Below are 27,884 nucleotides of genomic sequence, written 5' to 3' on the forward strand. Positions count from 1 at the left end.
CGAAACCTTCAGAGCTGTAAAAAATAAGTTAATAAAGCACCAGCCCATAACCCAGAGCTCACCTCCACGCTCTCTCTCTTTCTCTCTGGCCTCTCCCCTGCCTGTGGAAATACTATTTCACTCTCTTTACACTGCTTTTGTCCAGCTTTGATACTGGTGGTTTTGTGCGTGTCACACCTGGGCACGTCTGCCAACACTTAAAGGATTTCTTTTATACTAATTCATTGTTTGCAGTGTGAGGTTGGACATCAGTACTGCAATTATGACAAACAATATTATATGACAAATGAGCAGTTGTTGACATCTATTGTCATTTCCAGATTTATTCCCAGTCTCATTTGATCTTGAGCACAGACATGTTTGTAGCTGATAACAGAGAAAGACAAAAGACCTCAGTGGGAGGGCGGCCGGTTTCTTGTAGCCTGTGTGTATTTGACAAAAGGGATGTGGCGTTCTCAGATATGTAAACTCAACTCTGACCCACACAGATAGAAATATGAAAACAACTCCATGTCTACAGGCATGCATGCTCGCTATACATACAGTACAAAGTCAGCAGTGTTGTATTGTTCAGGGTCAATAGCAAAGCTGGACTGTGACAAACAATGGCGCTCGCTCTGAAATGTTTCACCAGAAGAGAGAAATCTATTCACAGCAGTGCAATGTGGCTTCCAGCTTTTTCTCACTTTTGAATGTGTCTCCCTTTACATACAAAATATAAGTAAATCCTGTCCTGTTGGCCTAAATCATGTTGGCCTTGTTTTCAGGTAGATTTTCAGCCCACAAGGAGACAGTGCTGAAGTCATTCAAATCATGGCCTAGGACTCTGGGAATGTCAGGGTCGAACAGGGTAGCCGTGCTCAGACATGTTATATGGGAAGGTGGGAAAGCTGCACAGCTGGGAGAGCAAGTTGGCTTTCATGATGAGATGCCACAAAGTTATGTTCATTCCCATGACTCTCAGGCTTTAAGTTCACTTCTGAAACCGGTTTGAAAAAGATAGTTTAGACTGGTCTGCAGTGTGAGGCCAGACTTGGTTTAAAAAACAGGGGCCAAGCCAGAAGTCTAGGCGTAGTCATGGACTTAGACCTGAATTTCAACAGCCACGTTAGACTATTACAAAATCAACCAACTATCAGCTCTGTTAGGATTAAAGGACTTTCCATAAATATGTCAAGATAAATTATGATAAATGACAAGAGCCTATTGAGCCCTGACTGAGCCTAAGAAACGACTCTGAAAATAGGTTGAAGGTACATGAAGCTTTGCAAAAATAGAGCTAGTATGAGCAGGTTTTCCAGAAAGTGACAAGTTACTCAGGTCATTTGCATGGAGTGAGTTAGGACAACTTTACTAGGAAAAACTGAAACAATCTGATGTTCACTTGTTCGCATCATGTCCAGTTAGGCAGAGGGGTCAGCAGGATTTGAAAAAATCTATCCACTGATTCATACTTTACTGCTATAAAGGTGTTTTTACAGGTCACCCTGAGCTGCAGCTGCTTCAGAATGCTGCTTGAATCATCACTAAGACCAGGGAAGTGGTTCACAACACTCCAGTTTTGGGGTCTTAACAATGACATCCTGTCTGTCAGAGCACTGATTAAAAAATACAACTGCTGGTTTATAATGCAATGACTGGTATAGGGCCAAAACACATTTCTGATCTTTTGCTGCATTATGGACTGTTGTCTTGGACAAGTCTGCTTTGTGTCCTCATAGTCAAAACTAATCATGGAGAAGCAGCATTTAGTTTTTATGTGCTACATATCTGCAGCAATCTCACACAGAACTGCAGGTCTGCTGCAACTCTGTATTTTTAAAATCAAGGCTGAAGACTTTTCTGTTTGCCTCTACCTTTTATTAAATCAAATATTTTTCTTTCTTTCTTACACTGGACTGTAACTTTAATTCTTGTATTTATACCAGTCTTATTCTGTTTTAGCTTTTCATTTTCTATTTTCTTGGCTTATCAATGACTGTTTTTAAATGTCCTTTTATAATGTGTGTCTTTGCACTTTGTAAGTAAAAACACTTTGAATTGCCCTGTTGCTGAAATGTGCTATATAAATAAACCCGCCTCGCCCTACTTTTGCTCTGAGATTTAAGTCTGTGAGCTAAGAGCCATGATTTCATGGTTAACAATCGGTGACAACTGCTGAAAAGCATTTCCGAGGTAACAATCAGTGACATCTGGTGGCAGTGAGGACCTCATCATTCATTCTCATTTGCAAAACTAACCCGACTGATGAGCGTCTGCAGCTACATGTTTGCACTGTGCTGAGATCTTGTTTTTCTGTTGTTACACTCTCGTGGTTTATTTTCCCCCAATAAGTGTTGCAACTGTTAAATCTGTGGGTTTAGAAACTTTTAAATTGGGGGCAAGACTAGGGTTCAGTTTCATAGAGAGGGAGCACATTGGGGGAATAAGTAAATATGTTATAACTGTTTTTGCTTCACTGTTTCACTTTGTGGTTGTTTTGCATCATATTTGGTCATTTTATGGTCGATCTGCGTCTCTGTGATTGTTTTGCATTACTTTGTGGTCATTGTGTGCTAGTTTGCCATTGTTTCAAGTCATTTCATGGTTATTTTGTGTCAATCTGTTGCTGTTTTGAGTCATGTTGTGGCACTTTTTCATTGTTCCTAGTCATTTTGTCTGTTGCTTTGTCCCTGTTTTGAGTCATTTTGTGTCACTGTTGTTGTTTCTAGTTATTTTGGTGCTATTATGTGTTAATCTGTAACTGTTTTGAGTCATTTTGTGTCACTTTGTTGTTGTTTTGAGTCATTTTGGGTGTTTTGTTTCATTTTTTGGTTGATATGTGGTCAGCTTGCATCCCTCTAATCGTCTCATTTCTTTTTTCTCTTTTTTGTGTCATTTTCATGACGTCATGCACATGCTTTATGCCTCTTTAGTTTAACTATTATTTTTTATCTAAGCCACAGTCAAAGTCTGTCACAGAAAGAAAAAAGACCACAAGAAGAAGAAGAAAAAAAAACCATCCACAAACACGTGTAACAGTATCAGGAAATTTTATTTTATTATATGTATATAATTCTGTTTCTTTGTTAATCGTTTAATTCATAATACCCATAGAATATACAGACTGTAACCCTCAATAACTCATATCTCTTTGACAATCTACTTATATCTTCTTTTAAAATAATTCCTTATAAGATCCTGGAGGGGAAAATCAAAGAAAAAAGGTTTCAGAAAGACTGAAAACACTGCCAATAATAATCACGCCCATAAGAGAAATAAGGAAGAAGAAAAAAATACAAATAAAAACATCCTAATTATTAAAAAAAATGATACAACTTTAACTCCCTTTTATGTAAAAAAAAAAAAAAAGAAAGAAAGAAAGAAAGAAAGAAATACAACAACTCACCAATATAACAACAATAGCAATAATAAGAACAGCCATTTAAAAACAACAATATCTGGAAACAGGCCTCGTGACGGACAGGCCTTTAGACTCATTGATACTGTGTGAATGTATATGGTGTGTTTAAGTGCAACTTTTCACAAACACACAGGTACACTCCTCAGAAAGAAGTGCGTGTGTGAGTGCGTCAGGAGGATTGCAAAAAAATGTGGTCCTCTTGGTTCGTTCCCATGGTTACCCAGTGAGATGTTTGGTCTGGTGGCAGGTCGGTTGGAGAAAGAAAAACGAGCGAGCAGGGCCTGGTTGACTGGTGACCAAATATACATATGAAATACATACAAAACAAAGAAAATCTTACAGATGTGAAAGCACAGGTAACTGCAGGGGGAGGGCCCAAAACACACAGGACAAAAAGAGTCTTGGCTTTACTGATGAGCAGATACACAAACACTTGTACACAGACATAAATTACTGCAGACGATCCATGAGCTTTAACACACACAACGCAGGCGAAACTTAAAGCTGAACAGGGAGGATACAAGACGAAAACAACCTCGCAGGGGGAGAGAGAGAGCGGCTGGAAAGACAAAGTGCAGGCGTGCTGATTGAGTTATGCAAGTTTCCTGCATATATGACCATCCATGATGTATGATCCCAGTGAGACGGGGGTAATTATTTTCTGGAGGAGGACAGTGGCAGCAAAGTCAGTGATATGAGTTACCAATCCCACTGTGGAGAAGCAGACAGAGGAGGGAGGACTAGGAGGAGGAGGAGGAGGAGGAGGAGGAAGGGGGAGGCAGCCCTTTGAGTAAAGCGTGGTGAGAGTCGGGAGGTTGAACAAAAGGATGAGTATCACCACATGCACCAAAAAGCCTCACACCGATCCCAGAGTGCTGGCTATGGCTTCTGAGAAAACAGCCTTTGATGCCCGTAAAAAAAAATCAATGATTTTTGCTGCGAGAGGGCGAGGCCAGTGACATCACATCACAAGCCCGCCCTGAGAGAGATAACGAGGATCCAGTGCATGTGTTGGTCCATTTTTTTGTTTGTGGGGAGGAGGGAGGAGGCTTCTCTACTGGTCCCAGTGCAACAGGCAGAGATTAGTGCAGACTGAGCTGAGCAGTTAGTACAGTCACATCCAGAACAAAGAGAGGAGGACGATAAACACAGACGTAATACACATGCAAATAAACATGAGAAGCCATCTGAGGAACAATGCAGCCTTGAATCACCCACACTGAAGAGTAAACATCCAGTATGTTAACAGGAAAGCACGCAGGCGAAGGAGAAGTAAAATGGGTAGGGAGGGAATATATACACTGTACAACCATGGAGTGATGGTAGCTGCTTGGCTGTGCACTGAGCCGGAATAACTGTACAGCACTCTGACATTCCTGGGTTTGACTATTATGTTGCCGATTATGCTGCATTCACGTCATATTGAAGTTATCACTAGAGTTCTTACAATAATGATACCAAATTGATAGTTTTAGAAATGCCTCCAATACTGCCTAACATGCTGCATCAGCGAGTAAATAAGTCTATGGTCTGATCAAATACAACATTATCTATCAATAATCTAGCAAATTTACATGCTCAGAAATCGGAAGGGAAGAAATGGTGTTGAACTTATATCAAAATTACAAAGTTTCTGTCTTTGACATATCGTTTACGTTTTACATCTTTTACTTCCAAGTTGTAGCAACAACTTTTCTGAAAGCTGCGATACTTACGACTTGGCACTTACTAATATGGGAGTGCCTGAAAGCTGAACAAATATGAACGCCTCACATTGGCTAAAAGCCGTCGTTCCTTGTGATTAAATCAAAATTTTAAAACGATATGGTGTTCTATAGTCAGCACAATCAACTCTGTAATCATACAACCGTCTTGATGACGCTTGCAAGTTGTTTCTTTTCAGCTCTGCCGTCCATCCCATATGACGTGAACGCGGCATTCATCAGCGACACCTATGGTTTTCTCAGTAGTCGTAAAGGAGGTGCTGTTCTTGTAAAACTCCACAGTTTTGCGAGCTGCAGCGACACGACTCCAGATATTCAGGGCATTTACATTCAACACTCACATCAATGAGCTGGAAAGATCATTATCTGTAAAAAGGGATGTTGGAAAGTGCTTTTTTTTTAAAAATAAACTGGCCACTTTGAATACGTAAATTTGTATAGATCTGGGTCTTCGCCAGCCTGCGCACGTTTGACTCCATACTGTTGTTTTATAATGCTGCAACTAACGACTGTTCACGATTGTTGTTAACAATTATTTTCATGATTAATCATTTAGTCTATAAAATGTCAAAAAATGCTCAACACACTTTCCCAAAACCCAAAGTAACATTTTCAATTTGCTTCTTTTGTCCAACCAACAGCCCTGAACCAAAGACTCTTCATTTCCGATCACAGATGACAAAGGAAAGCAGCAAATTCTCACATTTCAGAAGCTGAAACCAACAAATGTTTGACATTTTTCGATCTACTAATTGATTAACCGACTAATCATTGCAGCTCTATCGTCCTGGGTCAAGCGGCAGCAGATAGAAACGCAGTGCAAAAACAGCACGGTGGGATGGGATGTCAATCAGGCCCCATTTTCCAGAATACTGTATGTGTTATCAGACTTGGCCTTAGATACAGAGGATCCAGTGACATTTAGGATCAAGAGGAGAATGTAATTCTATACAGGAATGTGATGCTGACACTGGATCTGCTATTTGATGTTGTGTTTTACAGAAAAGGGTGTTGTGAAGCCAAATGTAGATGATACAGTGATGTTATACCAGTGTCTCACATCAGTATTCTGGCACTGCTTGCTCTCTGTTTAATGCAATTTGGGGGAAAAAAAATAATTACTTACAAATACTTACATTAAGTTAGGTGAAAAAAAAAAATGTTTTGATGTGGCACAGAGTAATATGAATGTTCTGGAAAATGGGGCGTAGGTATCACTGTTATCTGAATAGGAATTATGTTGCTTTCTGTTTGTTCCAATCATGTCGCACCTCATGAATATAACCAGCTTTCCACAAATGAAGGGGGAGTTCAGTTTGTCTGCCCTTTTATGAGTTATAGGTCAAGAAGTGTATTATTAAACTCCGACAGATTTTCCTTAGTTGCTTCCCAGCCAAGTTTCCTGCATCTCTCTGCCACTTTGGTTAATTTCAAGAATGCATGCATTCATATGAACATCATACACAGTTTTGTTTGTTTCGGAAAACAAAAACAAAACAAAAGAAAGAGCAACGACAAAGAGAACTTTAAACCTGCCAACATGCCAGTAAAAACACTGAATGCTCAAAATCAAGTGTTCAAAATAAAAAAACTGCAAATATAAACAGATACGACTCTGAACTGATCCGAAAACACTCAAACAACGGTGTACAAACAAAAACTGCGACAAGCACACTTAAAGAAAAAGAAGAAAAAAAAAAAAGCTTTTATACTTTTGTATATACATACACCCGATTAGCATCCCCGTTCTTTTAGCCCTCGATTTTTTTCAGGTTGTAATTTACATGGAGCAAGACAAGAGAGTTATGGTGTTGGTTAATACAGTAGTTTATATGAGAGGGAGCGACAGAGAGAGGAGAGCTCAGACAGACAGATCAGCGACAGGTGCAGGAGAGGAGGAACCGGGGGTTTGATCGGGACAGGAGGGGGGACAGTGAGTTACTGTGGATGGGACAGGATGAGACAGGATTTTAACGGGAGAACAAAATGTGAGGTGAGAGGAGGGAGAGTCCAACATGGACAAAACTGAAAGAGTATGAGTACGACAGACCCTACCACCCCACCCAACCACAGAAATCAAAGTTAGACTTAGCTCTCTTGCAGTAGAAATGGAAAGATAAGCAGTTAAATGTTCATTTCTTGTTTTCTCTTTTTGTTGGTTTCTTGAAGATGCATTTTTCTTTTTGTTTTAGCATGTCGTTTTGGGGTCTTCTTGTTCCAAGCCTCTGGGTGGCTTTGTCACTTTAGGGCTGAAAAAGGAAAGGAAAGGAAAAGAAATGCATTTAGATCCACTTTGAATTAATGAATATTAAATGGTAAGTCCAGTTATTTACAACCTGGACCTATTTTCCTATGTTTTATTATATTTTAGTAATTCGTCCAGAAATAAGCAGCAAAACAGGCCACAATGTAACCACTTGGGGCATGTTTGCACCATAAACATACGTCCACTTTAAGTGTTTGTTTTTGCTACTGACAGGCTAAGATTGTTATTTTAAGTGTCTTAAAACATTATGGAAAGGATCACTCCAGAGACAGACATTTTTGTTCAAGAGTAAGATACTTTTTGTTTAATTAAAAACAGCCCTCAAATCGCCATCTCCAAACCAACCAGACTCCATTTAAATAAACAGTAATTTAATCATCATAAAACACTTTATTCAAAGTCGACAGAAACAAAATAAAACTCACAAAAACCATCTTGGTTTGTCTTTTCACTGCTCCAACAATCACCAACTTAATTAACTTGGTTGAAATAAACCCTTAATACACCCTGTTAGATGCATAGGGTTAGATGTGAAAATATGCTGGCTCTATACACCAAAATTACTGTTTTTTTTTTTTTTAAGTGGAGCCTGGTTGATATGGCAAATGCCTCTCTGGGGCTGTTTCTGGTGAAACAAAACAGATCTTACTCTTTAACAGAAAGGTCTTTCTCAGTACCAATCCTTTCCATAATGCTGTCAGACACTAATAACAATCTGAGCCTGTCAGCAATATACTGGTTTCAAGGTATACTCTGATATAAAAGCTGATTATATGCAGTTATCACACCGTGTACATTTGCTTATCTACAATACTGAAAAAAGAAAAAAAACCCGCAACTAGACAGAGAATCTTTCCTTAATTTTATGTCTTTTCAAAGGGGAGACTTTTTACACATACTTCTATCAACAAAGTGGTTTCAACTCTCAATTACAGTAATAAAACGTTTGTTCAACCAAAAATAACCCTTCCATTTTAATTCCCTTAATCATTCTGACTGATAATAAGATTAATTCTGAAATTGCAATATTTTCTGAGATGGTTATCATACCGTGGAAATCTCATACTGTTGCAACCCTATGACTCACCTGCTCACCATTTGTTAAGATATAACGTAACAGAACACACCCAAAATGTTTACTACAGTGACATAATGCATTGAAGACCTACAGAAAACTACAGCCAAAGACATTTGTACCAATAGGTATCTCTGCTAAATCTGTCATGAACAATAGATAGTTAACTTGGGTACTAAATTAAATGGTCATCTTTGCTTAAACTTGGAAATAAATAGTTGTAAGGTTGTGAGTGAGATGATGATGATCAACATGATTAAATAAACACCAGAATGGATCCAACCAACATAACGTCTCTTTACAGATCGGTTGTTTTTGGGCTTCCTGCTTTGGATTGTATTCTTATTAAAGAGTGAAATGTTGTCACAGCTGACAGGAATAATAGTCAAATTTAAGTCTCCAAGTTGCCCTAAATTTTTATTTTAATTCCAAGTTGATATTTTAGAGATGACCCTGCAAACATTACCTTAGTATCTGAAATAAAATGTCAATCTTAATTTGTTTCATATCCAAAAAATAATAATCTGTACATTTATTTACATTGAAATGCATTCACATGCCTCCGACATCCTGCTGACAAACACTAACTGGAATGACAGTTAGTGACAGAGCCTGAATTTATAGATATATATAGCAATTCCTTAACACTTAAACATTTACAGAGTCCACTTTTCAGATCAATTCTGTCACGAGACATGAAACACTGACGCTGAAAATTATGCATGCTGATAGCAGCAGGACATTAGGACTGTTCACTGGACAATGTCACTCTGTAACTGCGGATTTAATTTTGCACTAAGTGAAGAGATGTCAGAGTGGGCTGCCCATGACAGGCACTCCGAGCAGTTGGGGGGTTCGGTGCCTTGCTCAGGGGCACCTCGGCAGTGCCCAGGAGGTGAACTGGCATCTCTCCAGCTACCAGTCCACGCTCCATTTTTTGGTCCGGACAGGGACGTGAATAGACAACCCTCCGGTTCCCAACCAAAGTCCCTATGGACTGAGCTACTGCTCTGTAGAACTTTGTCTTCATAACAAAAAGCCTGAGACTTTTAACCATTCCAACATTTTCTGATGAACCTACTGTGCAACCTTTATTTCCCTTAATGTAAATTTAAGTTAATATAATTAACAGAAAAGGTAGTTCCATGTTTCTGCTGACTCTAGGTGGCATGTATGCACAGCTAGCATAATCTTTCAACTGTGTGACAGGGACAGTTGAGGTCTGGTATGTCTGAATGAATGCATGAATGGCATTTGCTCCACTGACATCTAGTGGTCTCAAATCACAGCAAATTCTATTCAGAGCTCATAAAGTATAAAAACAACATGGGGTGAAACAAAGTAGGGTGGTCCACTTTTGACTGATGTTGCCGTTCTCTTTACCAGAACATGTTGCTGATTTGCATCAATTTCTTTTCAACCTCACCTGTGTGTTTCCGTCACTGCAAGAGGTGCTTATATACGACACCAATCATCACCCCAAAATAGTTTATAACGCATGAATGGGACAAACAATGGCACAAAAGACATAATTTAGCCTCTTATTATTCAGATAAACTAAGAATTTAAACCAGGAAAACTAGCGTGGTATGTAGCTGCATCATCAGGGGGAGCACAAGGAGAGGCGAGGAACTTAGCCTGACCCCGAGGTATCGGGTAGGCGTGTGATGGACAAATACTTAGGACATAAAGATGGAAACTTAATGTGCTTTAGCCACTGTTGTTCAGTCTGATACTCACACTAGGAATATCTTCTAAAATATATTTCATGTATTCTTTTTGCGACCTATACCAGCAGAATGTTGTGTTGCTGTGACTGTGTGTGTGTGTGGTAACTGGCCTTCTTCACATACCTGTGTGTCTCAGGAGCCCTGGTAGGTTTCCTGGAAACGAGCCGTTTCCTCAAAGATCAGTTCCTTCAGCTTCTCCTTGGGAAGGTCATCCAGTTCCATGGTGAAGGTGAAGGGCTCCTCTGCTACCGGCTACACACACAAACACACACATTGTAAAGATTCAACTAAAGCTGGAGAGCCATTTCCTTAAAATCTACTTCAAAAAATAAAGTAAAACTGAGAAGTGTGTTGTTGCAACATGCTACACACAGTTATTAAACTCATAAGAGGCAGCTGCACGTTTTGTATGAGTTAGGCTTTACTTATGCTACCAAATAGGGATGGTAGCATGGCCATTTTTACAGGGGTCCCTTGACCTCTCACCTCAAGATATCTGAATGAAAATGGTACCTACAGGTCTCCCTTTTCGGACATAACCATGCAGTTTTGGGCAAAAACCAAGCCACTTTTTTTCATGCAGCATAAATGTGTTATTTCCGCCTATTGTATTTAAATATTTCTGAATACCTGGGTTCCCAAACAGTCTTGAAATTGCATAAATGGGGTATTGGAAAGTTTAGACTCTTTTAGATTTAATAAGCCCGATTTTATTCATGTATGGTGATGTTTTTCCACACAGTAGTCATTTCATTGTAATGAGACCATTTCTTTGAGACAGACATCACGGTATGGAATGAACTACTGTGACCTCTAGAATAATCACAGCCTCGTGAAACTTTACAACTATAAACTGGAGACCTCGGGCATTCAAAGGATGCTTGGCTTTCATGCTTATAGTGACAATAAGAGGGTTTCACAGCAGTTTCAAGAACAGAATTGCTTGCTATCCAATCACAGAAAAAAAAGAGTTTTTACAGATATCTCTGAATGGCTTCAGTTTCTCAAACTATATCACAGCATGGATTTTTCTGAGGTGTTATATAAGGTCTTGTTGTCTTAAAGTGGTATTTTGGAGGATTTTTGACAATTTTCTATCCATTCTTAAGTGGTGGAAAATCTGGACAGACACCTAACCAAAACACACATCTATGACTTCAAAAACTCAACACAGTGCTGAGCTGCATCTCAAATTTATCTTCAGGTTCCCAGCTTTCACATGACGTATACCATTTTTATGTGGCATATACTGTTGACCTGCTTTCTGCCCCTAAAGATCCCCTGGATCTTCAATGGTAGGCCTGGATGTTGGGGGTGGAGTGTTAGAGGTTAAATGCAGTTCAATGGAAGCTGTAATTTTCACAAAGTTTGCTGTAAAGTGTTTTAACAGCCACGTTTAAAAACTAGAAAAACCAGTGAAGAAATCCACCACTTTAACTTCTACAGTCCAGTACTAGGATTCAGTTAATGCTAACGTAAGCTGAGATGTGATTACATTCTTTAACCTCTCGAGCTGAACCACGGAGCGAACGTAATACCTTCTGCATTCCAAACACAGCTAAGAGGCTTCCCAGCACAAAGCAGGAAAACAATTAAGTCTTGGCTCATGGTTAAAGAACATGATTGAATGAATGAGCCCTTCTGCCCCCAACATTTGTGAAAAACTCAAAACAAACCTTTTTTTCATGTTGTCGTTATGTTTGTGCAAATTCCTCTGGAGAGAGTAGTGCAGTTTTAAATTTTAGGGATGCACTGATATTCACTTTGTTGACTGCAATTACCCTATCAGCAAATATGATGACATCAGCCGATGGCAGCGGCTGATGTTTTTCTGTTGTGTCACATCAATTTTGCGTAGTAAAAAAAAAAACAAGGCTCAAAACTAACAGCATCCCATCATCCCGGGGACAATATAAAACATGTTAGGGACAAACAGAGACCTTCCTTGGGACGCTGTCAGGAGAAAAGAACGCAATAAACTCACTGACAACACCTCAGGAGACACACCCTATTCTTTCCCTGATAAAGCTAGACTGTGAACACCAAGTCCATGTTGACATCAGCAGGAGACCTAGTTATCTTAAGCAACTGCTAACAGCTAATGAAGGCCCCATTGAGTTATATTATGATGCGTTCAGGCTCTATTTAGTGAAAATAAGTGTTCGGGGAAGGGAAATTTAACGTTCTTATGATGGGTTCAAATGTATTTTTGTAAAATTTAGCTTTTGACGAGAAACTTGAATAAATAGAGAAAAGGCAATGACATCATGGCACATTGCATTCTGGATAGTAGCATCCATACTTAAAGATGTGCCTCCTAAATAGAGACAAAAAAAAACCAAAAACAAGAGTAGATCAGTCAAAGAGCAAGTGCAACATTCCCTACAAGAGAAGTTGATCATTCTATTTAAGCTGCATAAGGATGCAAAGAAGCGCTACTGTGCCATGTTAAAAGGAAATAAACAGTCCCAATCTGTAACAACTAGTGATGCCGTCAGGCAGTTTGGGTAAGCTTTAGCAAACAAGTAGTTTTATCATCGGCGCTGCTGTGCCCGGGCTTTATGTTATTCATCTTTTGAGCAGAAAAATCAATTAAAATCTGACATATTTAAAGCTCTCTCTGGTCATAATGTCCAGACTGCACTTCTGTAATGTCAAGTAAACAAAGCACTGTACCGGTCAGCTGTGCGCTAGAGATCATACTTAAGACTTAATCACTTAAAAGATGGCGAGTACTTGCCATCTTCTTTAGTTTTTATATTTAAATTAAAAAAAAATTAACATTTACTATTGTGATATTTTCTAGAAATGACATACAATATAACCAACAGCAAGTAGGTTGATATTATAAATGGTCATTGCCAGAAACTTTCAGCTCTGGTTTGCAGGTTTACAGTTCAGGTTCAGGTTGATGATTTACAGGTCGGGCAGAGAACAGTTATGGCCTCTGATAATGCAGTAAACGTTTAACATTTCACTGTGTTTTCAAACTGGATAAAACATAAACTCAACTGAGTTGTCCGAAACCGTAACTACCGTGTCTTAAAGTCCCACAATGCTTTGCGCTGATCTCTACTACTCTAGTCACGATCCTATTCTCTATACAGTTGTTTAAAGGAGCAATAAGCTGATGCACAGCAATATAAGGTAGATATCCGAGAGGGACTTAACATAAATTACATATAGTAAATAGGCTTTTAAAGCAGTTATTTAAAATAAATAGGCCTACTTGTTCTAATGTGGAAGAATGTTATTTTAAAGGTTTTTCCATGAATGTGTGTGGTTTAATTTGTGCTGATTCAAAAGGTAGTGTAATGAAGGGCTGAGTGACAGTTCAATTTCTTTGCTTCCCTGGCAAAAAAGGGGGAATAAATAACAAAAAACAAAAAACAACCCACTAGCAATTGGCCAGATTGTTACCCTAAACATCAGTATCGGCCCCAAATTTCACAATCGGTGCATCCCTAGTTTTAATATTGATAGACTGAGAAGGCACTATTATAAGAAAAGTAAAATAATTCATATATACCTCATCTGTGGGATCGTAGTACTGCTCCAGGTAAGGATGAGCCAGGGCCTCCTCAACGCTGATGCGCTTCATGGGGTTAAAGGTCAACATGCGGCCCAGCAGGTCCAGAGCTGCGTCAGATTCATCAAGAGCTCCAGTTAGTTCAATCAACCAGGTTGTCCAGTTTCTTTTCCTTACAGCGGTATTCATTTCATTTCACTGTCAGTGATACTAAAACTACTAAAGATATATAAAAGAAAAAATATTTATATAATTTAGGGCTGCACGGTATATGCGGTAGACGGCAGAAGTGATATAAATTTGGCCCACAGTAGAGATTTGCGCTCTACCATCCTATCGTCGATGACGTCATCACACTTGCCTCAGTGTGAAAATGGCTGCGAGCACAGAGACAGCAGAGCAAGAGGAGCTGGTTCACATCCGTGATTTAGTGTAGCACGTGCAACATGTGTTGCTGGAGAACTTGTGAGTGAGTGAGTTAATGTTTTATGAACAGCCCCGGACTTCTCAGACTCTTTTAGCGACTTGCCGCTCAGAGGGAACTCATTCAGTGTCTCCTCTGGCAGCAGCACAGCGTCTCTCCCTCTCCTCTCTCGCTGTGCGCACACGGGAGTTGGTTTTCGGCAAGGGATTTTGTCATAAACCTTTGGTAATGTAAACCTATGTGATGCTAGGGGCTCCACAAAAAACTCCATATGTGAATGTGTGATAGTTGTGGTATCATAACAGCCTGTCACAGGTTACAGCGTGATGATTAGAGGAGAAATGGCAGAGCATAAAGGTCCAGGTGGAAAAACACAACTCAGTCATTTAGGATTTTGCTAAAAGAAGGAAATTACCTTTTGATATAGATCCCAGGGGACATTTTGCACCATAGAGTACTGGGTTTTAATTTTGAGTTTTGAGATCTGCATTCTGCACAATAAATACTCTAAAAAATACATTATATCTTTGCTTTTGTTGTTGTTGTTTTGTTTTTTTTTTAAATCAATTTAGCTTTGCTAAGGGACTACAAAACCCATTCAGAAACACTGCTATTATAACTTTTACACTTAAATTTATACCGCGATATATACCGTTACCGTGAAGGGATTCGATTTATACCATGATATGAATTTTAGGTCATACCGCCCAGCCCTTATATAATTATTTACTTATTTTTCCATCACTGTATAGCTGGATCTTAAAAGAAAAACACACATTTTAATATACAAATCAAAGTTAGTTGATAAATATTAATGTTATGACAATTCTGTAACGTGATATTTATTATCCCTTCATTCAGTGTTCTAGTTTGAAGCACCAAACTTTACTGGCTGATTCATGCTTATTGTGAATTTAAACAGAGGAAATCCACACAACAGCTTTGTACAGATGATCTGACAAAAGGATAATTACACATTAAAAGCCTGTTATGTAAATGTTCTTCAGGTCTATAGGAGGCAGAATATGACTGTTTAGTGTCAGCTACAGGAGACCATAACTTGTACAATGGTTCTATTGACTGGTCACTGAAAAAAAAAAAAACCCCAATGAACAGTCACCAGTATGTTTGTTAGTGTGACCACACAGCGGCATCTGCTGCCAATTACAGGCCATACAGAGCAGCTTCTCCTCCTGCTTCCCAGATTAGTATGTAGGTTTTGTTATTCTAAATTTAAACATCTTATTTTCTTCCCTGACATTCTAAATTTACAAATGAGTAACACGTAGCGCTGCCATACCTTTGGAGTCTGCCTTGTAGAGAGTTTCCCAGGGGATCCTGTTTTTATGAGGCAGAGACTGCAGGTAGTTCCTCGCCTTCATGTTGATAATGCAGTTCAGATCATCTGGAGATGGAGAGCCAAGGATGCCTGCACACAGAGGAGAGCGAGGGAATACGTGTCAATATGGCTACTCAACTGATAGCCTATGTCAGGAACAGGGCGTGGCTGTTGAGGCCTTTGCTCACTGGGGGTGTGACTAATAAATGACAAACATTTTATTTTATCTAACATTTATTTAAACATGTAATCTCATTGAGTACTGGGTCTCGTTCTCAGGAGAATATCAAAACTACGCAAACCGACAGCTGCTATACAACAGTTGTGACACTCATAATAAAAGGTTCTGATGCAAACAGATTCGCAAGCAGCGACAACTACCGGGATCGTATTGACCCAAAGAAACGTCTAGCAGACTGTGTGAGGTAAGCTGTTGTATAGCCGAAGCAACTGCAAGCTATTTAATATTTTTTAGTGAATTTGAAGTTCCCTCTAGCAGACAAAGTGTACAAGACCAGGCCTTTTGTTGTGAAAGGTCAGAACAAAGGAATGGATATGGTATGCACTGCTTTTGTTACGGTTGAAAGAAGTAATTAAGTTTGCCATCCTGGTTTGGAGCATGGAGCCTTCATATGGTTGTTTTACACAGGGATGCAAGGATTTTTGTTGGTCAACATGGAAGTTACCGTGGCAGTGGTTCTCTTGTTAGGGTTTGTAGCAGAAAATAAGTTCTGTGGCAAACAAATGTTTGATACTTAAACATTTTATTCAGCAAGATAATCTTTACAAATGAACACCACCAGGATTATTGAAGTGTAGATGCAATAATTTTGACCCAACCTGCATTAGATGCAAGTTTGAATCTGCATCCTTATACCATACATTTTGGGCCTGCCCCTCAGTGGCTAAACTGTGGGAACAGATATTAAAATGTCACTCTGATAAACATAACATAAATATCCAACCCTCTCCATGTACTGCTCTATTTGGAGTTCTACCAGTGAGCTCACCACTGTCTGAATCCCAGCATGGGGCAGTAGCCCCAGCAACATGTACCGCAAGAAGGGTTATTTTGCTAAACTGGAAATCCCCTGACACTCCCCCATTAAGACACTGGGTTAGAGACCTATTGATGTTTTGGAGCTTAGAGAAGATCAGATAGTCACTTAAGGGTAAAACTGACCTGTTCTCAAGGATTTGGGACCCCTATAAAGCTTACTAGCGAATGTTGCCTTTTAACTCCTCGCAATTTTTATTTTTGTTTGTGTGTTTGTCTCTTTCCCTCTCTCCTCATTTAAATTCATTTATTATTGTTTTTGTTTTTCTCTGTATTTTGTCTTGATAACTTGCCAGCAATGTATTAGGTTGTTGCCCCCCGACCGCACAAAAAAATGTCCCCAAAACAAGTGCTGCTGGTCCCAGATTCAGATCAATCACATCTCACTCATTACTTGAAACTGTAAGTTCAGATCTCAAAAAGTTGAGTTACCTGAGCTAAGAATACCAAAAATGTTAAAAAGCTCATCCTAGTGATGCAAAGGTCGACCCACAAACCGCAGAGTTTGGGTAAGCTTGTTAGAAAATATCGCAGGTTTCTGTTATAGTCTGACATATTCAAATCTTAGGTGGAACAGGTGGTGCGGTGGTTAGCCTGTCGCCACATTTATTGGAAATGCAGGCATGATTTAATATCCATGATTCACCCCTAACAGTGACTGGATCCTGTGTCTTACGGATTGTAAGACTGTCTCTTTTGTTGTACTCATGATTACTGTCTGTATCTCAAATGACCCCTCAAGGACATTAAAGTTTTACCTTACCTTACTTCACAGAATATAGCCAACGGCGAGTAAGTTGTTACTAGCGATGGTCATTTACCAGAAACTTTCAGCTCTGGTTTTTGGGTCAGGTTTGGGGGTCCATTGAACTAAAAACTGTAAATGCCAGAGAGGAACTGGTGCCTAAAAAATAATTGCTGTCTGGCAATATTTTGGATATAGGAAAGACGATGTGGCAGAAGCACAGGTACTGTGAAAGTCTGAGTAAAGAGCTGAACACGCATTAAAATCTGTTTAACTTATTGTCTATTTTATTCCTGCAGCCCTGCTTCATGGTGTTAACATCTTGTAGAAATGAGTGAAAACTCACCCAGTATGTGGTTGAGCTGGTCCAAGTAGTGTTTCCCAGGAAAGATGGGCCTGTTGGACAACATCTCAGCCAGGATGCAGCCCACTGACCAAATGTCAATGGACTTGGAGTAGCCCTGAGACACAAACGAACATATTGTACATACAGTAAACAAACCAAGGCCCTGATCAGACAAAGAGCTTTTTAGCAGCCTGGGCGGCTTTTTGTGATGGTTTTAAATGAGAGAGAAGCATTTTGCTCACTGCTTTTGCACTGCTGAACACCTTGTATTTTTCCATTTTTGGTGCCTCACGTGTTTTGCAGGAGCACCCTGAATGCCCCCAGTAGAAAAACCTCAACTCAGAACAAAAAAGAGCTCTATGTCATTGGCCTTTTTTCCCCCCCAATGTCCAATCAGATGAATTGAGAGTAGTGGCGATGACAACAAGTGGCAGCGTACATAGTCTATGTTAAACTAACGTTAGCTCACTTTTATCATCGCCTGAGGCAAGCTGCAAGACAAATCAGGACAAACTGTAGCTTCAGCTAATTTCTAACATTTTACCAACTATAATTGGATCCAACGATTGACAGCAGATTGTCAAACTGTCACCTACTCACTCTAATATAAGCCTTGAACCAACCATCATCCAGACGAGGCAGAATGGATCTCCATTTCTCTCTGTCCAGTCCCCAAGTGACCTTCGCCTGTCCATTTTTCATGCAGGTTTTAAGGTTGCAGCTCTGTAGCTGCAAAAAGTACTCTGTCTGATCGGAGCCTAACAAACCATCCAGTCCAGTACAGAATCCACATCAGTTACTCACACACACACACACACACACACACACACACACACACACACACACACACACTTACCTTAGAGTTGAGCATGATTTCTGGAGCCCTGTACCAACGTGTAGCCACGTACTCAGTCAAGAAACCTGTGTGGTCGTGCTCGGGATCGGCTATACGTGCCAGGCCAAAGTCACAGATCTGAAGATGACACAAAAAGTCAGACGTCAGAAACATTATATTTATATCAGTCAAGCCCCACACGCATTAAGAATATGAGAGTAGGTAAAGCTGAGCTAAGATTTTCCTTCAACTGGAGAATCCACTTCAGATACAGCTCTACCAGTTCCCATTGTTATGCCTCTCTGAAGCTTTATTGCTCCTACTTTACTTTCTAATCTTAAGGCCTGAACTTCTACATTATGTTTGTGTGTAATTAAAATACCAGATTGCAGGAAATGTGGGGCAGGCAGTATTCCAGTAGAGGGGAGGAATCATAATATCGGTTTCCTATTTATTTGCCTTTGTTAGCTGAGTGGATCAATTATTTTAAATCTACTTTAGTATTACATTATGAATAAACGCAATAAAGAAATATTTTGCTGCTGGAAAGATGATCTTTTAATAAAAATGAGGCTTTCTATACAGTAGACAGAGGCAAATACTTTTGAAATTGGTGCTACATGAGAGAGAAAAAGACAGAGAAAACAGAGGGAAAAGGACTGCGGCATTTGCTTTTGCCCAAGAGGTAGAAAACCTACAATGACCAGAATGCACAGCGCCGTACCAGACCAATAAAAGCTTCCGCTGGTAGGTGATGTAATGGAAATGCATCCATTTGAAATGGTGGCCTGTTTGATCGGAGTTTGGTCTGAGTTTGAGAGAGAGATAGAGGTGGGCCAGTCTTTTGATCCACTTCTATACTCTTTAAGTCTGTGGTGGCGGCACGAGTGAAGCAAAATGTTTCATCTGGTGGGGAGGGGATATCTAGGCACTGGTGAGATGGAGGGAAGTTTACAACACTTCATTTAGACATACTACCCACACTGTTATGATACAAAAATGGTTGCAAATCTGCGATGTACCCTTCTACGTAACATCAGTGATACAGAGTCACAGATGTAACAAACAGCTGCAGTAATGAGGGTTTATTTATCTTTTTTATCTTGTAGAGGAATGTATCAGTAAGTAGGTGCAACATGTGCTGCCTTTGTTCTCCACTCCTCCCACATGATCAACTAATCCAGGGATTGATGGCTGTGCTGCTAAGAGTTCACAAGTGTACTCTGAAGCTGTACAACCCAGCAAAGAGCGAAGAGAACCCTGATGGCTCATATCAATGTGTTTATAGTGGCTTGTTTTAGATTCTGGTAAAAAGACCACCACTAGCGAATCACTGCGGAAACAGAGTGAAGGAAATGAATCATCATTAATCTGCGATGCTTAAGACAAGCTTTCTCTCAACTTGTTTGCTGTGCACTTTGATTTTAAGTTGCGGCTTCCTACTTTCCGGAATGCATTTTAGCAACCAATGATTTGATTGGGCCTAGAGCACTACCATTTAGCATAACAGTCTGTAGATACATCTTCACAAACATAAAAAGCAGCGGCTGTAAATTATTATTATTGTTATTATTATTATTATTATTATTATTAATAAATGTGGCTTAAATTTCAAATAATCCCTGTGAGCAAAACCCTAAAGTTTCAGATCGCTCTGAATACTCTGTTTCCAACATTTTTTTCTACCTTTGAGACAAGGTGACATCAGATCATGACACTGCTACATGAAGCTACCTGCTATAGCGTCAAGGAAACAGGTCATCTTGGTTGCTAATGTTGTTAATTTCTCTTGAGTTTCAGATCATATTCCTGCTGGAACAAGTCCGCTTGTACTAAGAAGGTTTTATTGGTCATTTGTCATGGGAGAAAGTGCTGCTGTACACACACACACACATTCTCCAGCTGCAAGTACACGGCTGCATGTAGCCACACGCTAACGTCAGGTAATCTTGGTTGCTGATGTTGTTAATTTCTCCCTGATTTCAGATTCCTGCTGGAGCATGTTTGGTTGTGTTTAGAGGTTTTTATTGGTGATTTTTCATGGTAGCGTGCCACTATTTTTCATTACGGTCATTCCCCAGCTGCTGTGACGGTGAGATGTGCAAGATCCGGAAACGCTGACCAATCATAGCAAAGTGGGCTTTTTTGGGAGGGGGGGGGCTTACACAGACAGGTACTAAAATGACTGTTCAGACAGAGGGTGAATACAGGTGTTCCAGTACAGATGGCTTGAGGAAAATTAAGTGTGCTTTGACCATTAAAGCAGGTAAAAATGTACTGACAGAAACTCAAAATACAAGTATAAACCTGAAACCATCCTGCAGCTGTATTGTGTTAGGGAAAGACGCCTTTGGTCTATTATTCTAAGGTACTAACACCTAACTGGACAATAAATATTCTTAAAAAAAAGATTGTTTTGATCCTAATTAATACACTCCAGAAGTATTTCACTTATTCCACCTCACGTTGGGCTACTTAGCTGCAAAAATAACAAACATACCCATTTGAGAACAAAGCAGAATCAGGAAAGGGAAACGCCTCAAGAGTTTTTTTAACAGCATCACAATCCAACTGTGAGTAATTTAATGTTGAGTATCTGCAAGTATCAAAGTTGATTCAGTGCTTACATTTTTAAAGTGAAACATTTACTGCACAGTGAACAGCCAAGACAAGCAAGAAAGGGCTCAGGTCAATTCATCACCCATATCCAACATTCCTAGGATGCTTCCTCAATCTTGGTGAACGCTGTAACTTGCAAGTGGTACCAATGTTTAAATAGACATTGGATTCTTGTGTAAGACATTTTTTTAGATAACTGAAAATAAGCATTTGGCTTGAATGCACCATCTGAGTGTAGGAGAATATCCTCATTTTAACTTCTGTCCCCAAAACATGAAGTGTACCAGCTACTATTTTTGTATCACAGGGAATGTTTAACATCTATACTAAGTTTACCACAGATAAACGCAGGATTTCCACATAACTCCATATGAAAGCAAAAACATGCATGTGTAGTTTTCCTGTAGGTTTATGTGCAAAGCCCACCATAACCTAAAATAACAAAAATCTAAATTTGTCTTTTTTCTGCTGCCTGAGAAAAATTAAAAGTAGATACAGTACTCTAGTTAATACCAGTGATGATGATTTGTGTGTGTGTGCTGACCTTGAGGTCGCAGGTGGTGTTGATGAGCAGGTTGGAGGGCTTGAGGTCACGGTGCAACACGTTGGCTGAGTGAATGTACTTGAGGCCTCGCAGGATCTGGTAGAGGAAGTAGCACACGTGGTCGTTGCTCAGCCTCTGGCTCTTCAGCAGCTTGTATAGGTCCGTCTCCATCAGAGTCTGCACGATGTAGCTGGAAGGATGGACAGGTCAAGGAGGACAACGGCAGGGCAGAAAGCATCCGCTGACACCAGGAGAAACATAAGGACAACTCTGAGAGTGATTTCTAATGTGTTGTAAATTATTCGGCAACAGAAGTTTATGAATAAAATCAAAGTGGGAGCTGCTGGACTGTATTTGATATTACATTTGCCCTTTTTAAATTTCATGTGGTTCAACCTTCACCTTCAGGGTGCAATGACTTCTCTGTCATGTTTTCTAGAGTCTTGTAGGGAAAACTGAGACTTGGTCAGCTTGGTCAATTAGGCGCAATAACGGTGGTGCAATAATTTTGTTCCTCAAATCTTAACATTAAACAACTGTGACACAACAACTAGCAGCTAAAGTATGTAGCGAATCATTTGAGAGTTATCCAATCATTAACACATCTGATACAGACAGTCAAAAGTGCCCTAGTTGTACAGAGGGTCTTAAACAGCTGCACGACCAGTGAGAAATATTCTTCTGCAGGCTTTTGTAATACTATTAGAGCGTACGTTTCTTTAGCTAAGCTAGTGGCATAGCTTGGTGAATGGCAATGGCAATGAGTCAGTTGGTCCACCACTTTGATCCTGACTTTTAAACAGCTATGGCATGGACTGGTACAAACCTTGGTACCAACATTCATGATTCCCAGAGAATTGTAATATCTTAGCATCACTGTACCCAAATACAGCCTCACAGAGCCACTTGCACAGCTGTCTAATATAAGTCACTCTATTGCGCAACGCTCTTCCTGCCAGCTGAGCTGCATAAAGATCAGAACCACCCCTTTTCCACCAACACGAAATAGGCTTCATTCTGGTTCACACACCTAATTTTGAACCGTTCAGAGCAGATTGACCCAAAATAGCTGTTTCTCATCTGTTGTTTTGACCCTGAAGTGTCAACCATGATGACATCATTGGCCATGTCATATTCTACAGGTTGGAAAGAGAGGATGGAGAAGGAAACAGAGAAAAAAAGAGTATGCATTGGGCTCATTAGTGGGTTCATGCTTGTTTTTCGGATAAAAACAAGAATCTGTAAAAACAGAACAAAACCGTGCAGGTAATCAGTGTGAACCACGATCTTGCTATAACTGTTTACTTCAGTTGCAGAACGCCCTGCAATGATTACAATGGTTCAACTCAAATCTGGTAGAAACGAGGGCAGGCTGGTTCACTAGATAGCACCAAAGTTCAAAGAATCCTGAATAGAACCAGCTCAATAACCAGAGCTTATTTGGAGCTTTTCGGAGTTGGTGCCATCCCTTGATCAGGATTCAGTCAACAACCCAATACAAAAAGTGGAGCAACTAAAGAGATCAAGCAAGTAGGGCTGCCACGATTAGTCGACTAATCGATGACTAATCGACTATTAAAATAATCAGTGACTATTTTAGTAGTCGACTAATCGGTTTGAGTCATTTTTCATAGAAAAGTACTATAAAAGTACCCCAAAATACTCTTACTGCAGCTTCTTACGTTGAGATATTGGCAGCTTTACACACTCTCCCGTGACAGTGAACTAAAACCCTTTGGCGTGAGTATGAAACAAAACATTAGATGATGTAATTCTGGGGTTTGGGCGAGACATGCCGACATTTTTCAACATTTTAACACATTTTTCGATGAAATGATTAGTTGACTAATCGAAGAAATAATTGACAGATTAGCCGACAATGAAAATAATCGTTAGTGGCAGCCCTACAAGCAAGAAAACCAGGCCTAAATAATACATGGACATCATGCATTTTCTTTTCCACTGTTTTAAGTGGACAAAGCAGCTTTTCACAGAAAAACTGATGGAGTAGCAGCAACTCACTGACCAGCAGGGCCACAGTCCACTGCTAACTGCTCTGCAAATCACTACTGCCATTCAGAAAGTCTGCAAGAACTGACCTGAAAAATGCAGGTAAATGCTAACAGCAGACACGTTGAAACTTGTCAAAATACTCAACTGATCAGTTTTAGATTGTGTTAAATTAACAGCTTGACTGGGTAAAGCTGAGACTAAATGTTTGGAGAGTTAAAGCTCCAGTGTGTAGGAGTTAGGGGGATATATTGGCAGAAATTAAAAATAATATAATAAGTATATTTTCTTTTTGTGTGTAATCACCTGAAAACAAGAAATGTTGTGTTTGTTACCTTAGAATGAGCTGTTTATGTCTATATAGGGAGCAGGGTCTTGTCCACAGAGTCCACCATGTTACACGCCCTTGTTTCTACAGTTGCCCAGAAGAGACAAACTAAATAATGGTTCTAGATAGGGCCAATTGTGTCTTTGCATTGGCCTCTGTAGTTAGCAACCAAACAAACAAATTTTACTGGTATAAATTACTTGTTTTTGTTTGTTTTGGAGACTAAGAGACCTCTACCGATAATTCAGCGCCCGGTAAAACAATCATGAATGGCGAACACTAAAGGAATCCTTACCAGGAGTTCAGGCTTTACACGGGAGACGTTTCAGCTGCTTGCAACCTGCAATCCTCACCACTAGATGTCACTAAATCCTACACACTGCTCCTTTAATTTAATTTGTGCCTGGACAACAGTGCTTATTGTATTTCTTAATGGTAAAATCATCTAAATGACTTTCAATGTATTTTGCAATCACTTTGGTTCCAGCATCTATTAGACAATGCTATTGGACAAATGAATAAAAAAATCAATGTACAAACTGTAATTTAAAGTAATTATCAGTAATTATCAATCACCCCAGCACCCAGCAAACAATTTTGTTACCGTTTATATTTCATATATAGCCGAAACAGTAGCTTGTCCAGCCACAAAAGCCACAACTGTCTCAGTTTTGCTCCTTATTAACTGTTCCACTGAACTCCTGCTCAAACCAATCTTGGGGCTCTACAGTAAGGCTTGAGTATGAGGACTGGAAGCTGGATTAATATCTCCTTGTTTATTTGTTTGCTGTAACCTCACCACGCTGACACATTGCCTCGATCATTTCTAAGTCAGGTGTACTCACGACAGAAATCTCCCACACACTTGAAATGAAAAAACAGAGCTGTTGCTCCTCAGAAGTCACTGTACACTGTTGTGTTGCAGGTTGTTGAAGGCAAAATGACTGGATGTTTTAATTAACACCTTCTGAGTGTTACACTTATAGTAAGTGCAGCACTACATAAATAAAAATAATGCTTTCAACTTTCAGGTTTGATTCAATCTTAATTTGGGAAGTAAGTGACAGATGCATGGCCCCTCCTGTAAAGCATTAAAGGATACACATCCCTCATGTTGTCAATGTGCCGTGCCCTGAGAATGTCGTTGATGCCGATGATATTCTCATGGTGGAAACGCAGCAGGATCTTGATTTCCCTCAGTGTGCGCTGGCAGTACGTCTGGTGCTCAAATGGGCTGATTTTCTTGATGGCTACACGCTGGCTTGTCACGTTGTCCATAGCAGAGCTGGGTAGGGTGGATGGGGAAAGAAGAAGCAAAAAACAGGTCTCATATTACACACTGACTGTACAATTCACGCACAATGACGTTATCAGAAAATGGGCTAATACTAAGCTCCAAAAGGGCGTTGCAGACTGTCTCCACTGCCAAGATGCACACATCTTTTTGCTGTGATTTGTTGTGAAGTACTGTAGGTGTATGCCTGAGTGTAGGTGCAATGTCAGTGTGGTGTAGGTGTGGAGTAGATGGAGGCTGAGAGCAGCCGTGAATGGTGCATTTCTGGGACCCTTGAATTCACTGTCCCTTTGCATGGGGGGAAAAAATCATCCAAGCTCGGTTTTTACACAGACACTCAGCCTCAACAGGAACAACGGTTACATCACATCTTCCCTGTTAGTAAAGGCGTTTTTTTTTCTTATTGCACAACACACTGCATAAACTGAGTAAATTCACATGCCTGTGTGCTGTCTGCCATGGCTGGAATACTGTGACATGAACAAACAGCACTGTATGTTGGTTAAAATCACATCTCTACACCTGGATAATAATCAACACGCAGTTTTGAAGTTAGTGTAAATCACAAGGTTAAACTATAATTGGTTTTCTTTCACTGTACAAACCAGAGGGTGTTGCCAATGTTTACAAACACCAAATGCTGCAAAAGTGGAATCGCATGCCCCGTAATGACAGTGACAAAATAACACAGTGCTGACACACTTCTGTTTCGAGATGACAGTGATCCACACGACGTGTCTTGTTGAAATGTCTGTGTGGGCCCAGCTCTCATGCTACGGTCCACTTTGCACTGACACGCAGTGCTGTCACATCTGATTCTGTTCACAGTTCACCCTCGATTGCGATGACTTGGCATTGATGTCAAGTGCAACAGGGTTGCTTAACATGTCCACACAGGGCTGTAGATCTCACACAGCGATAATACGAGGAAAGGCCTCGCTTAAACTGATAAATCCCACTCGCATCCTCTGCAGCAGCTTTGCTGCAGGCTAACAATCAGAATTTAAGCAGAGATCAAGGTGGTTGTGAGACTGTTGCAGGACGTATGACATGGATGTAGCGATAACTAGCTCACATTTGCGGTCAAATGCAGTCTGCAAAAGATTTCTCGTCGGATAGCAGACTACGTCCTGCGCAATCACTCTCAATCTTGTTTCCTGTAAAGCTCATAGCCACGCCTGTAGCCAGTCAGCTAACCTGCTAACCACAACATGAGCCGCCTTCAGGTTTAACGATGTCTAAATGTTGGGCAGCAGTTTTAAACACACACATCAACACCGCAGTCACATTTACTGGGCAACGCTTGTTGAATACAGCAGCTATGGTTAGCTGGCTAACGGAATTTGCTAACAAACAGCTTATGTTAGCTAGCACTTTTGATTTAGACACTACGGTGGCCCGACAGAGACGACAAGCACAACTCACCAAACCATTCCGTACGCCCCCTCCCCGATGTAAGACAGGTTCGTGTACCGGGGGCCAACATCAAACATCTGGCCCTTCACGGACTCGCACGCGGGCTTGGCTCCCACAGCTGCGGGCGCTCCATCCTGCGCAACCGGGAGAGGCGCCCCGGCAGCAGAAGCGCAGTTGGAGCCTGCGGCCCCGACCGCTGCTGCAGTGCTGCTCGAATCCGCCATTCTTCCTCTCCAAACCGCTCCTGCTCTGTCACTGTGTTTCACCGAGGGACCACCGACGCTCTCAGCACAGATTAACGTTTGTCCGGAGCTTTAACCGAGCGGATTGTTTGATTGACGGAGCAAAGCGACTCGATCAGGGCCCTCTCTACTACCGGAGTGTAAATGGATTTCGTGCGCGAGCGCGGATTTGGTCTCAGCACCGAGCGTAAATGCGCGTGCCAAACTACGGTAATACAGGTGCGTTAGATATGGTTCCCAGGGTGACTTGCTCGGGCGGAGTCGCGTCAGTTGGCTACAGGCACCGCCTGGTCAGCTCCAATGTTACAGCGAAACAAGCGCAATCTGCAAAATAAACATGCAGCAGCAGCCACGAGTGGGCGTGCCGAAATATGTTGCATGCTGCCTGTTGAGACAAGAATAATAGACTTTATGATCAAATACTCATTTTATGCATTTGTTTGTGATTATCCACCCCTGTATACCACCAACTGACGTCATGACGTTATGCTATAGAACAGTTCACCTCCTGGGCACTGCCGAGGTGCCCTTGAGCAAGGCACCGAACCCCCCAACCGCTCAGGGCGCCTGACCAAGGGCAGCCCCCTTACTCTGACATCTCTCCACTTTGTGCACGTATAGGTCCTGTTTGTGCATGCGTGTGTCTTTCGGACCTGTGTGTAATTGACAAGCAAGAGTGAAAACATTGAATTTCCCCTCAGGGGGATTAATAAAGTAAATAAACTTAACTCTTTGTTTACATGTATAAGGACTTTGGTGTATAGCACTGTTTATGTAATGAAAAACATTATATAATTATTATTGTTGACAATAAACAACAATATATCCTCCTGAGACCCGAACCTTTGTGCATTTTTAATTTCTCCTTGCTAGTTGAGATCAGTATGACCTGATAAGTATAAAAAACTATACATTGTCAATGATAATTAAGTCCCAATGTCCTCAAATGAGTACTTCC

General features: G+C 40.4%; 1 protein-coding gene across 1 annotated transcript; it reads right to left on the reverse strand.

The window, feature by feature from the left end:
• Positions 1-3,015: 3,015 nt before the first annotated feature.
• mapk3 (mitogen-activated protein kinase 3) lies at positions 3,016-27,107 on the reverse strand. The gene is made up of 9 exons (XM_049560557.1): positions 26,694-27,107; positions 25,077-25,259; positions 21,637-21,826; positions 18,495-18,611; positions 17,639-17,753; positions 15,452-15,580; positions 13,728-13,837; positions 10,322-10,450; positions 3,016-7,376 (listed from the first exon to the last, which is right to left on the reverse strand). Exons 1-8 carry the CDS (start codon positions 26,906-26,908, stop codon positions 10,331-10,333), a joined length of 1,179 nt encoding a protein of 392 aa, XP_049416514.1. The 5' UTR covers positions 26,909-27,107; the 3' UTR covers positions 3,016-7,376; positions 10,322-10,330.
• Between the last annotated feature and the right edge of the window lie 777 nt (positions 27,108-27,884).

This window comes from Epinephelus fuscoguttatus, linkage group LG19, assembly GCF_011397635.1.
Source record: "Epinephelus fuscoguttatus linkage group LG19, E.fuscoguttatus.final_Chr_v1".
Lineage (NCBI taxonomy): Eukaryota > Metazoa > Chordata > Actinopteri > Perciformes > Serranidae > Epinephelus > Epinephelus fuscoguttatus.

What these genes read in the sequence shown, in the direction of transcription:
- mapk3 (XM_049560557.1), bottom strand. Translation starts at nt 26,908, where the DNA reads ATGGCGGATTCGAGCAGCACTGCAGCAGCGGTCGGGGCCGCAGGCTCC. An exon ending in GGGGCGTACGGAATGGTTTG is followed by an intron (nt 25,260 to 26,693) that starts GTGAGTTGTGCT and finishes CACCCTACCCAG; the next exon opens with CTCTGCTATGGACAACGTGA. An exon ending in AAATCATGCTCAACTCTAAG is followed by an intron (nt 17,754 to 18,494) that starts GTAAGTGTGTGT and finishes TTTGTGTCTCAG; the next exon opens with GGCTACTCCAAGTCCATTGA.